Source organism: Homalodisca vitripennis, chromosome 2, assembly GCF_021130785.1.
Source record: "Homalodisca vitripennis isolate AUS2020 chromosome 2, UT_GWSS_2.1, whole genome shotgun sequence".
Lineage (NCBI taxonomy): Eukaryota > Metazoa > Arthropoda > Insecta > Hemiptera > Cicadellidae > Homalodisca > Homalodisca vitripennis.
In genome coordinates this window covers 202,490,190-202,503,742 of record NC_060208.1, presented here as the reverse complement: position 1 = coordinate 202,503,742, position 13,553 = coordinate 202,490,190, and the positions used below count along the sequence as shown (strand labels likewise).

At 33.7% G+C, this 13,553-nt stretch overlaps 1 protein-coding gene across 1 annotated transcript in view; it reads right to left on the bottom strand.

Moving 5' to 3' along the window:
* LOC124355278 (pikachurin) overlaps positions 1-13,553 on the bottom strand; it is a 417,704-nt gene that overhangs the window by 18,217 nt on the left and 385,934 nt on the right. Inside the window, exons 2-6 of the mRNA XM_046806336.1 lie at positions 10,201-10,317; positions 8,683-9,042; positions 7,765-7,966; positions 5,162-5,306; positions 3,842-4,031 (exon numbers count right to left, since the gene is read on the bottom strand). Of these exons, the coding sequence (XP_046662292.1) occupies positions 3,842-4,031; positions 5,162-5,306; positions 7,765-7,966; positions 8,683-9,042; positions 10,201-10,317 (1,014 nt within the window). The remainder of the gene's footprint in view (positions 1-3,841; positions 4,032-5,161; positions 5,307-7,764; positions 7,967-8,682; positions 9,043-10,200; positions 10,318-13,553) is intronic.

Below are 13,553 nucleotides of genomic sequence, written 5' to 3'. Positions count from 1 at the left end.
ACGCACTCCTCTGTGGCAACAGATTCATACAGGTTACTCAGAACAGCAATAGCACCATCATTAATAACAAACACCCAGGTACCTTACTACAGCGGTCCGCCACGCACTCCTCTGTGGCAACAGATTCATACAGGTTACTCAGAACAGCAATAGCACCATCATTAATAACAAACACCCAGGTACCTTACTACAGCGGTCCGCCACGCACTCCTCTGTGGCAACAGATTTATACAGGTTACTCAGAACAGCAATAGCACCATCATTAATAACAAACACCCAGGTACCTTACTACAGCGGTCCGCCACGCACTCCTCTGTGGCAACAGATTCATACAGGTTACTCAGAGTAGCAATAGCACCATCATTAATAACAAACACCCAGGTACCTTATTACAGCGGTCCGCCATGCACTCCTCTGTGGCAACAGATTCATACAGGTTACTCAGAGCAGCAATAGCACCATCATTAATGAAAAAACCTTAGTGGAAAAGCTAAGAAGCCATAGAACTAAGAACCACCGCATAGAACCACGTGTACTGTTAAAATAGATACATTAATTATAAGGCATATCCTAAACAATAGATGAGTAAAATCAATCAAACCTTACTCCAAATATCATTACCATACTATAAGTCTGTAGAAAATAAACTGTAAATAAGGACCAAATCGAATGAGACAATGAGAGTATTTTTCAAACTACACACAAGATCGTTCTGGGCAATTATTGGGTCAATTCGATAGTTTCATTCATTTTTTATAATAACGTTTATGCAGTCCTTAAAAATTGAGAATAATTAAATTATGTCAGGAAGTGATGGTTGACGATGTCGATTTTCTAGAGTCCAAGCGTTATCATTAGCATGTGGGACACAATAAGCGTTAGAGAAGTCTATCCCTCTACCGGCAGGACACCTCAAGAAAGAAATTAGTTATAGGTTTGAAATTTTAGCGATGCCTATTACACGACTTTGTTGAGAACTCCTACTTTGTACATATTATGCATGGATGAAAGTATAAATTTATCCTTACTTTATTTCATTAATCAATAAAATATCTGAGTATAGAACTCTATGGAGGCCATATTTGAAATCTGGTACTATTTCAAGGTATGATTTGTTTTCTTAAATTACAAATCATGATAAGTGATCTGATCACACGGAAGTGCCAATCATAAATTTTCCGAGCCATCAGTGCGGGCTGCGATGGGAAACTCGCATTTCTGGTAGAAGAGAAAAACATCCCTCGACATTAAAAACTATGAGTATCTAAAATTAACACGAGTGCTTCAAGCCCTCTTCAGGTTGGGCGAGTGAAAAGGGGTGCGGCTTCAACGTCAACGTTGGCTTCCGAGGGCGTAATTTTAGTGTGTGTACTTTTTAGACTGCGGTTTATTTTTATTTTAAACATTGAATTTATTTAGTTTTAAGTGACTAATGTTGTGTACCCTCTCTTTTAATTTATAAATACTTATAAGATTTTCAGGATTTAAAGGCTACATTTGGTCCCTCAATTTAGTGGATATGTTGTTTTCTTGCCTCATCAACGTTCTAAAATATGAAAGAAATTGAGTTTGAACGAATAATTGCTGAATTTACAATGCTAAAATCAAAAAAAAATCCCGACATCAATACTTGTACTAATATCAAGAACTAAAAAGAAATATTAATTTTAGTTTGACAAAATGAAGTCACTCAAACACAAGCAAATTTCTAAATTGGCGCCAAATATTAAGGGACACGTGTATTGCACAATTAATTCTAAACTTACACATTAACATTTCCCCCTATTGCAGGCTTTCTAAGTATATTGTGTGTTATTTCATACTTCATCTTCAGGTACAAAATAAGGTTAAGTTAATTATAAAAATAAATAATTAAAATCAATTTGTCATGTGTTTTTTACTACCTTGGTGGCTAAATTTGTTGTATTTAATTTTATGTGAGATCAATGTATATTGTTTAAAAGTCTATCGAATAATACATTTTTTGTTAGAAAATCTTTGTCATTTAATAATATATTATGATTAATTTTGGCACTTTTGTAAATTTCAAAATGTTCTAAAGTAGATAATAAGCGACTTTTTTTGCTTGTGTGTAAAATTTCAAGATTGTTTTCGATCTTAGTGTATGTACGGCCGGTGTTATTTAAATGGTCTGCATATTTTGAATTTGATGATGTTTTCAATGCCTTTATGTGTTCATTAAATCTAATTTTGAAGGATCGGCCGGTTTGTCCAATATAGTGGGATTGACAATCGTTGCAATTTAATTTGTCTACTCCACTATTGTTGAATTTTGAATTTTGATTTTGGTTTGTTGAATTCATGCTACTTTAAAATTTAGAACCTCATTAGATAGATTAGATAGTTCAATATCGATAAGTACAATTCATTAGTCGTTATGTTATTTGAATTTACAGCACATATTATTATACTGAGTGTTAATGTATATTAGAGGTTGAGGTATCTATGAAAGGATCTATGAATTATAAATGCAGGAATGGAATTTTCCTTGTCTACGAAGTAATTTAATAACAATATTTAATTAATAACACCATATCCTAAAAATGTGATACACTTTGAAGCTTTTACATAACCGCGTTCTATCGGAAAAATTGAATCTTTTTGTATAAAAGAATTACCTTTTATAATGTGTTTACAATTTGGCAATGCCTTCAGAAATTTTGTACTGTTGAATTTAATTAATTTTCACCGTCTCAAATTAAAATTATTTTTTACATTGTGGTGAACAATGAACGATATATGTCCTGAAAGCTGAGAGGTAAGTGCAGTAATTCGAACAAGATACATATCGGCATATTATTCCGACTCGTTACTCCATGTCATGTTTCATTTGAAGTCCTCCTACAGGAATATTGCCTGGAACCCGAATGTAGAATGAGACCCTTCCCACAGGAACTCTTATGTGACTTATAGTGACTGAGATAAAGGCTAGATCCCGTCCTGTAACTACACGGTGGATTTTTATACTTCTTCCAAGAATGACGTTATAAATAAAATAAGAATCCAAAGAACAAACAAAAATGTCTTTTTCATAGTGGAACGTAATGTGTTATTAGTTCTGCAATTCTAGGTACATTATTCCATTCCATTCAATATAGGTGTATCGTTTAAATACACAAATAAAGAATGAGTGTACAATACTGTGTTGATCGTTTAAAATTTTATACGTATTAGTGATTTTATATCTTTATAATTTGATAATAAGTTTTACAAATGTAAACACATATGTGAGAGAAACGTAAATATGATTATCTAAGCAAAGAGCGTTTTAACCACATTATTACGTTGCAAATAAAGCTTAATAGACTAAATGGAACATATCAGAGAATGGAGTGCCAGAAAAAGTTTTAAACTTATAAAACAACATGTATAAATAATAATTGTAATTGTAATTGTGTAAACCGTATCAGAATTTCAAAATATGTATTTCGTTTTAAATAATATCTTTTATTCCAATTTTTTTTTTTTTTAATAATGTTCTTATTTTATGACACACACGATTAAATTGGTCCTCTGATTATGTTTATATATAAATTTTCTCTTCTTTTTTGTCTATCATTCTGTTGTTGCTGATTATTTCCCATATTTAGATGAATTCGCTATAATAGGATACGATGGAGTTCAAGCAAATTTTAAATCGTAACTAAAGTGTATTAATATTCATATGGAAACAATGATGCTACAATTATGTAAGACAACTTCCACCAAAATATGTTTCAGATTATACTCTTCATAACGGAATTGTTAAACAAAACATTTCTTACACATTTTAAGGGTACTAAGTAAAGTGGATCCTAGATTGTCGTGTATAAGTACTCACCTATGTCGAACCCCTTGACGGCGTCTCCCACTGGAGCCAGGGCGAAGTTGTAGATAAGGTCGTTGATCTCCAGGTGACGGACGCAGCCTCGGAACCCTCTCTCCGTCGGTAGTTTCTCCGTGATGCCCGACGTGTTACCGCGGCCCCCGATAAAGACAGGCTCTCTGAACGTGATACGTGAGAATAGGCCCTGTTAATGACAACAACAATACTGTTCAGCGTCTAATAGTGTCAACATGAAACGTGGACAGATCTTTTGAACAGCGACCAAGAATTGATTTTTCTACGAGTTAAAATACTGCAGTTCCACATTGATCACGCTACTATTTTTACTTTATGAAGTTTAGAAATAATTGGAAAAGAAGAAGAGGAACAGTAAAATATTTGTTGTAAAAAACCTGTGTGTTAGAACAATTTTTATACATCATACAAATAAAGAATATTGTTATTCCAAATTGAAATTCTCATAATTTGGTTTGACTCAAATAAAGTGATTTTTAAACATAGAAATATAAGGGATAGAATACGATTCAAAATGCAACTTTATAAAAAGTTATTTATGTTTCATTATTTAGTAAGCAATCTATAGTTATTAGTTTGCTATAACTGTACAACTGGATTGGTCACAAAATAGCATAACATATTTTTTTTTTAATATAACACCATTTTGGACATTTGCCATGCTAAAAAAATAAAGATGGCAAATGTCCGAAATAAAGTTATGCTTTCAAAGAATATATTTTATGTATGACCAAAATTAACTTTATGATAAATAATTACATATCAAGTGTTTTAATAGCATTAATTATAATTTACTTTTTTAAAACTTATTAAACTGTTTACTTTGCAACTGTACTGAAATTAAGAAAGTGACCTCCATATAATATATCAGTTTTCATTTATGCCACGCGCTACCTTACCGAGATGAATATTAAAACCATTCAGAGGAATGTAATACATTAGTGCTTCAGTAAATGTCGTATATTAAACTGTATTTATGGTCGTTCATTGTAGAGTAAAAAGGCTTTTAACGTTTTCAAGCATTCTTGAAGAACTAACGTGGAGTTAAAATGCTTCAGGGAACCCACACACAAGCGGTTAACTTTGTTGGAGTAAAACAAAACATTCGTCGGTAAACTAAACGTTACTGAATTCCGGAGTACTTTGCTTTGTTTGGCTGACGCTAATGGCTGGACTTGAACTGTAGCAGGATTTATCGCAACCTCTTGTATTTTATCAGCCCGGCCTTCCTCGCCCCGCGCCGCGCCGCCCCAACTGTCTACTTAACACCTTTCGTCCCGTCTGTCTCTTCACGGTTACCTTTGATCTTCCTTGGACTCTCTTGCCGCCGTTCAGCTGTATCCAAGCGTCCCAGCGATGTCTGTAGAGGGTCAACTTGTTCCACTGGTTCAGCAGCACGTTGTCCTCTGATCTCACCACCCCCACACCCGACCCACAGTCGAACCTTTCAACAACAATCATACACGTTTACATACATAAACTATTAACTAAAGAGTTATTTTCGAAAATTAATTAAAAATAAACCTAAACAACGTTGACAAGTTAAACATTGCCTTTTCATTATGACCTACATAGTCCTGAAAGTGTTATTATAGTAAAACTTTGATATTTTCAATAAGTATTCGCTTACAGATTTTCAATATAAAGATACTTCGAAAATGCCCTAGAATGTGTTCACAAAAAAGCGCCCGTAAAAGCGTGTGAGTTAGTAGTGGCCGTTCAGCAATGGACGAACAAACCGATTGTTAACACATTTGAGTTTAAGTATTTACACGTAGGTTTTAATGTTATCAAATCTATTAAGTCAAATATGTCCATATTTCATATCAAGTTCCATGTCCTTACATGTTATAAAAATGGTTAAGAACAGGTTAAATTAATTAATTGAGAGAAATAGTTTTGATTTGACGTTACCTTTAACATTTTATTTTCTTTCTTTTCTGTCTCAAGCTTGACGCGAAAGCATGGGGAAACAATATAAATCTTTGTTTGTGCACTTGCCGCTATTAAATTGGAATATATTTGCTGATTTTATGTACACGGAACAAGCTTAACCAAAAACTGTACCGCTTAGACTTTAATATTTTTACAGTATTTTTATACCCAAATTTAATCATGTTCAACATTGTTCAAAATCATTACATGATCTAAGTTCTTGATAATTACTTTTCTTGAGCGATTATTTTTAAAAGGACCGATTTTCGAAACTCAGGGTCACGAACAGTTCAGTATAAATTTCCTACATCATTACAATACATTCCCTTACATTATAATTACAAAACAAAATTTATATATATTTTTCGGTATTCTGAGCCAACAGTGATTATTTGTTTTTATCAAGAGCACATTTTTAAACAAACGAGTTCAAAACGAATACATGTCGACGGTCTGGTATGAAAAAGAAGGAGACCAGTTATGGAGCTGTGAGAAACGGTATTAGAGAAATGTTGCCCTGTTTACCAATAATTAAACGTGTACGAGGCCGAGCGGTTTCCGCCACGACAGCCAAGTACACATAGTCGCCAAATTGGATAACGCTTTTTTTATCGTTTTCACGCATTTCAGTAGTAGCTTAGTAGAAAAGTATTTAACAAACATTTTATATACATTAGTGATATGACATTCTCTTACGTTGATATGGGCTTTATTTGTATGTAAAACAAATAAATTACAAAAAAACAGGCTTGTTCTTTTCAATAGTTTATTGGTTTATGTGTTTAGACTCCATATTTATAAGTTATATTCGTAATATGTTTTTATATGTCTAATTTATTGTATTGTCCTATTAATTCTAATAACTCAAAAAACTTTGTTTTAGTAATATTTTAATATTGAACTTCCTATAGCTGGAATAACCTAAAATAAAACTAATAATTTAAGTTGTTCGAAAACGATCGAAAAACTATTTTTAGTGTAGTCATCACAAATAACTGAGTAAATGACGAATTAATATACTGGAATAGTCAAATTGTGAAAGGATCACATAAATATTGCCACTATAATTTTAACCTAATTGCATGTTTCCAATAATTGCTCTAACTACATTGACGAAAAGGAGATGGATGTAAAGTATTCCGATTTTTAAAAGCAGTGAAAACATTTGTTTTAGTTTAAGTACGAAGTCGATTTAGTCCCGCAACAAATTTACGTATTGAATATATAACAGTGAACAAGTAATAAGGTTTAAACTTTATGCACGCTATTGCAGTCTAGTTGTCATTATTTATTCATTCATCGATATATTGGGTTATTTTATATAGTTCTAAATTATTCATTACATAGAGTACTACATCCTAAACCAATATTATCATCGGTTGTAATATACAAAATCTGTGTGTGTGTGTGTGTGTGTGTGTTTTTTGTAAAAATCTCCGAATATACGATAACAGATGTATCGTATCACATCACCATTCTAATTCAACTGCATTTCAAGCGAGACTTTACAATATTTTATAACTAGTACAACACTTAACTATTCTTCTAATTATTGACAACTTGAAGTTTGATGACTTTACAACATCTTAAATTAAATTAGAAAATAAAAATATAATGATGGTCATTAGTAATTGCAAAACGTAATATCTAAATAGACGTATATTCTTCTCAATAAACGACCGTAAATCGTCACCTTCTTATATTTTAGAATGTTGGTCCGTCTAGAAATAACCAGAACTATCCAAGCTTCTGGTAAAAGAAGTATTGTGAACTCGGTAATCCATCATTAGAGATACAAAATTGTATAGGTAAACCCTCAAACACCTGGGAAAATCCTAAACAAAATAAAACCTAAGTATTGGTCGATGTAAGGGCCAGTACTCATAAATGAATATCCAGAACCTAATAAGCCCCTGACAAAAAAGATTTCATATTGTCTATAGAAACAATAACCACCAAATACATACCTGAATTCGACGAATCCTTGGTAGAGGAAGAGCACCATGAAGTCCCCGGCCAGATCGTCTCGCTCCCCAGTCAGGAAGAGGATGCCGTCCCAACTCTCGGGTCTGAACTCTAGCTGCAGCTGGACGTGCTTGTAGGCGGCTCTGAGTGCAGGAAACGCCAGCCAGCCCTGGCCCGAGAACCGCGGCGATCTGACTTCAGTCTCTGTGAGCAGAACTTGACATAAATATCTCATGGTTAACTATTAATCATTAGTCTGAACTCTAGCTGCAGCTGGGCATGCCGTAGGCGGCTCTGAGTGCAGGAAACGCCCGAGAACCGCGACGATCTGACTTCAGTCTCTGCGAGCAGAACTTCCCTAATTTAAATCAAAATAGTACGTATAACATATTTGCCTGTTTTTATACATGGCAGCTGTTATAAGTTTTGAAGTAAATTACCTTATAACTGACTGGGCAAATCCCAAGTCAAATAAAAAGATAATACTCTAAGAAGGCAAAACATATTTTATGCCGTAATTTTAAAAATTCCGAAATAATTTGTCTGTCGTCTGGTGTTAAGATCCCAAAATTAATCGTTACAAATACAAAACCTAACAATCAAAAAGGAAACTGATTAGTTACAATCGTATTTAAGTCACACGATTTTCTAAATAATAAACATATATCTTATCTATCACAATATAACATTTTATAGCGTAATTATTATTCCTATAATTTACTAAACATCCGGAAGTTTTGTTTATATAGAATGTGTTGATAACATTAATTGATTAATTTCCATAAGCAAAGTGTTGCAGTTTGCTTTACTATTTTATTTGGCAAAACACGTTTACCTTAAAATGATTTAGCCATTTTTTGTTTTTGGTATTTCAATTTACAGTACTACAACAAAATAACATCCTCTGGAAAAAAATGTACCTGTGTCACACGTCTGCCCAGTCCGACCCAGCGGACACTGGCAGCGATGGACTCCGCCCTCCAGGGTGCACTGGCCGCCCGCCGAGCAGTCCAGCAGACACGGACTACCGGTCGAGGGAGGCTCCGGTTCCCTGGAAGTCGCGGCCGGATCCTGGGTTCCAGGAGTGGTCAGGAACTGGACGGCTTGGATGGTGGTGGAGGTCCCGGTGGAGGACAGGACAGTGGAGGACTCCGGCTCCTCAGTCTCTGTGCCAATCTCCAGTTCAGCAGAGAAGGAAGCGTCCTTCTGGTAGAGGATATCCTCGCCGATATCCTGGTCTAACTCCTCATGGAGCATCGGCTCCATCGTTGTGTTTAGTTCTGAAAATGCAGATATGCAATAAACCCATAACTTTTTAGTAATCTGCTAAGAACACACGTGTTTCCATGTATATAAAACACATGAAAGAATCTAATATGGGTGCAATATTTTTATTGAATAAGAAGCTTTAAGGAAATTCAATGTTTAATGAATGGGTTTGGACAATTTAACCTAAATGAATATCCGAAAACCTATCCTTTTGGATATTTTAAAATAATTAAGAAATAATTAAATAAGCATTTATTTAATTACTTTTAATGATTATTATATTTAATTTCAAATTTACATAATTCTATTAATTTTATATTATAGAATTATATTAATTAATTATATTATTCTTTACGTGTTCATATTTATAAACAAAGATTCTTATTACTACCAAGTCCTGCACTTACATAAATATTATAAATAAAACAAATAAAGCAATTATTTCATTAGTTCCTTTTAATAATGTTAATATAAGTCCGCCATTTATTTTGCTTACCATATCTTATTAAATGGAGTAGTACATAAATGTATTGATGGGCAAATTAATTTTAACATTACGATCAAATATTAATAGTACTACTCCCAATAACCAAGTCACTCGTCATTATCGGCTGACATGTCAACTTACATTATCCAATCCACCATTTCACATTGTATGAACGGGGGGCATTTTATTCTTTGCCCAGAATAAATATTAAACTACCTGTTCGTTTAAAATTGAAAAAATCTATCTCCAAATTCAGAAGTGCCCTACAACATCACACCGCCTGCGCGTATTACAGTGTTTGTGAGTTTTATGATTGGATATGAAATAATTTTGATATTTTTCATTACAGGTATGATTTTGTATTGTAGATTATACGCATTAATTTCAATTAATTGATTTTAACGTTGGTTGGCATAATTAATATAATACATGTACGTATCATATTTTTACTTAAGCTTAAACTTACATAATGTGAACTAAAATGACTAATAAATAAATAAATTAATGTCATATTGTTTTTTTTACATATCTAACACATTCAATCATGTATTCTAATCATTACATTTAAAGTTTGACAAAATATTGGTAGCAAACAATCAGTTGCCATTAGCATTATATTTTAACGAGACAATTATGGTAATTCGGACACGTTATCGATAAATGTATAACTATATCGTGTTACCTATGCAGCCGTAGCCGTTTTTGCTGAGGAGAAAGCCCTCTTTGCAATCGCACTCGAACATGCCATCGTGTAGCTCGTAGCACAGCTGTTCGCACGGGCTGTCTCTCCCACATCGACCTGAAACAACACATTAACTGTCATTGCTTGAACATGCCATCGTGTAGCTCGTAGCACAGCTGCTCGCACGGGCTGTCTCTCCCACATCGACCTGAAACAACACATTAACTGTCATTGCTTGAACATGCCATCGTGTAGCTCGTAGCACAGCTGCTCGCACGGGCTGTCTCTATCACATCGACCTGAGACAACACATTAACTGTCATTGCTTAAGCAATGAAGACACACGGGGAGAGAGACAAGAACTACCTGATCCCACCCATCTTCCGGCGACTGTTGGGGTGTGGTTGTTGTGACATGTATATCTGCCTCGGAACTAACAGAAAGCCATATAAATAAAACTAACTACTAGCCAAATAGTAGTGACGAAGGAAGGGGGTTATTTTAGACAACACTGTACATTTGGTGGCGATATATATTTAATAAGCTTAGGTTAGTCTGTGGTAATGTAATTAATGGGTACTTGCTGTTGTTTTAGATCATTCATCCACAAAGGTTAAAAAACTCATGGCTTAATGAAAAAGGTATAAGTATTATATAAAGTTGTATAATACATATTGAAAGCATTTCTTAGCGAACTCAACAAGAGATAATGATAATGATAAAGAATGATAACGATAATGAACTCAACAAGAGGTAAGATGAACATGAGTGAAAACTGTTATTTGATTTATTGTTGTTAAAGTTGTTAAAGCCAGTCTGTGGTTTCTCGCTTTATCTTTGGATTACACTCTTGGCTTCTAACCTCATTGGAAAATTATTTTAATTTGTTCCAATTATAATTTCTCTTCTTAAACGTAGATTTAAAATTCTCTCGAAAGTTTATTTCACGTACCAAATGAATTTAGAATTTATCTTCACTTTGCACCCGAAACTCTTTCACGTAGCTCAAAAAGGTGTCTGTTAGGAAATTTATTTCATTTGCCACATTATGCACATTATGTCAGTGCTAACGAAATCATTAACACTATTTACAATAAAAATGAGTATTAAATATTTTATACCATGAACACTTTATTGACTTTTTAATCGTAGTTAATGGTGTGGATCTCCCGTAATGGCTTATTGGGTTACGGAAATTCATTATCTATTTTGAGCAGTTACAAAGCAATTGTTACGGGAAGCCTCAATCCGTCAAGTCATATTGAAATAATTATGCAGTTCAACTAAATACCATTACACTATTATCATAAATGAAAAGCTCAACCAAAATTTTTACAGTAATAAACAAAAATAAAACCTGTTTTATGTTTACTAGTGCATTCTTACAATGCTTAATGTAGTTTTGTAACCGCTACTCGACACAATAAACGGAAACGACCCAAATGTAAATTTCCGGCCACTCGGTATTTATGAGGAAAGTTGGAACTGAACCGATCGAGGCAGTTGGAACTTTACGGTTACACCAGGTAATTGTTGATTGCAAAATCAATTAGTAGAGTTTACGCGGTTATCCGCAAACGGAAACTGTAAGTGCCAGGGTCCAGGTGGAATGGCTTTGGCTGTAGATGATAACTTCGGTGAAAATTACGCTGTTGAGTGATTCCAGAAACTCGACTTATTATTATTATGTAGCCTTTTATAATATGATCACTGGAAAATTGTTTCACAATTATAAGAAATAAATATTTGCTACGTGCTACCACGAATTACAATTTTAGTTACGTTAGTTAATTACTAAGAGATGTACGATTATAATTGGATTGGAGAAACAAGTGAAATGTAATTACTCAAATCACGTCCGTTGCAGTTTATTTTAATGTGTATTTTACATGAAGTAAGTATAACGAGTAAGTAACAAGATAATGAAGTGACAGCTGTCACTTAGAAGCGGAGAACGTCTTCACTTCAGTTTGTTTTCTGGGCACTAGTTGCTACGTCGTTAAAATTATAAATTTAAAATTCCACTAAATTAGCTGTTGAATGTAATTTAAAACTATGACTGCACATACTTGAAAGATCTAAGGCAACTTAATATTGCTATAGGTTTTCTATGATCAGGTCGAATTTGCTTTTTAGATATTATTGATTAATTACATACTGCATCGATTTAGCCTAGTTTGAAATCGGCGGTAGTTACTGTAATGATATGAGTTGAATAAAAGGCGAAGTTATTGCTATAAATCCTCCGTTTTATTTAACATCGATGCTACCGAAGGCTAGTATATGATCGTACGTAACTTAAACAAATGTCTATCAATAAAACTAAAGTCAGCTTTGGTCATCAAACAGACAAAGGAGTGGGAGCAAGGATCACAGGTACGATGTCCCTATTGCTACGCTGGCGATATCTCTAGACGGCAGATTGAAATAACGGTAGCATATGCGCTACAATCATAGCACAACTCTACGTGTTATATGGTTATTTATCGTTAATTAGTGTTACATTATGTGTATTCTTACACTTTATATACAGATCTGGAACTGCGTATTATGAATTACAAGATAGCAAAATAATCTCAAATGAAGACCATATTTGCTTAGATGGCTCCAGCCAAACATTTCTAGGAGGCTAATTCAGTATCGGCGCGCGACGTACCGCCGTAACTGGGGGTGCGGAATTTGGAAATCATTAAAGTAATTAATTTTCCAATAATAATATTATTCAAAATCTGGACTAGGCTTATTTTTTAAGAACTAGATCTACAATTTACCTAACTGTATTTTTAGATTTTTAAACTAAGTTATACACCTTATGGACAGTTAAAACAGTTTAGAAATTACATTGGATCACACTTAAATTCAAAGGTGGAAAGAGAAGATAAAAATGAGAACCCGTAAACAAATGTTTATTAAAAAAAAATACATATAATAGTTATTTAACCAAACCTTTACATTTTAAATTAAAATGATTGCTATTTTCATGAATTTCATATGAAATATTAAAAGTAAAAAACTTAAACAAGACGTCTATGTCAAGAGGAATTTTCTGTTCTTCATAGCGAATTTTTCTGCAATATCTTGAATTTAATGTCTTTAATTTGAGTATGTTCTCTCAGTATTTTCTTCTCTATGTACAACAGCGATAAGTGAAGAATCTGTCTTGCAGTATTGAAGGTCTCAATTACTTTTTTATCCTCCTTATAGCAGAGAGACTTCTGTCGCGCGAGGCTGAGCTTGTGGGAATGGACGCAGCTAGTTTGATTGTCTTGAGTAAGTTAGAGTAGAAAAGTTTCTTGCTTAACTATTTCCCTCATTTCTTCGAAATTTACTGTTGAACTAATGCCATTTCTATT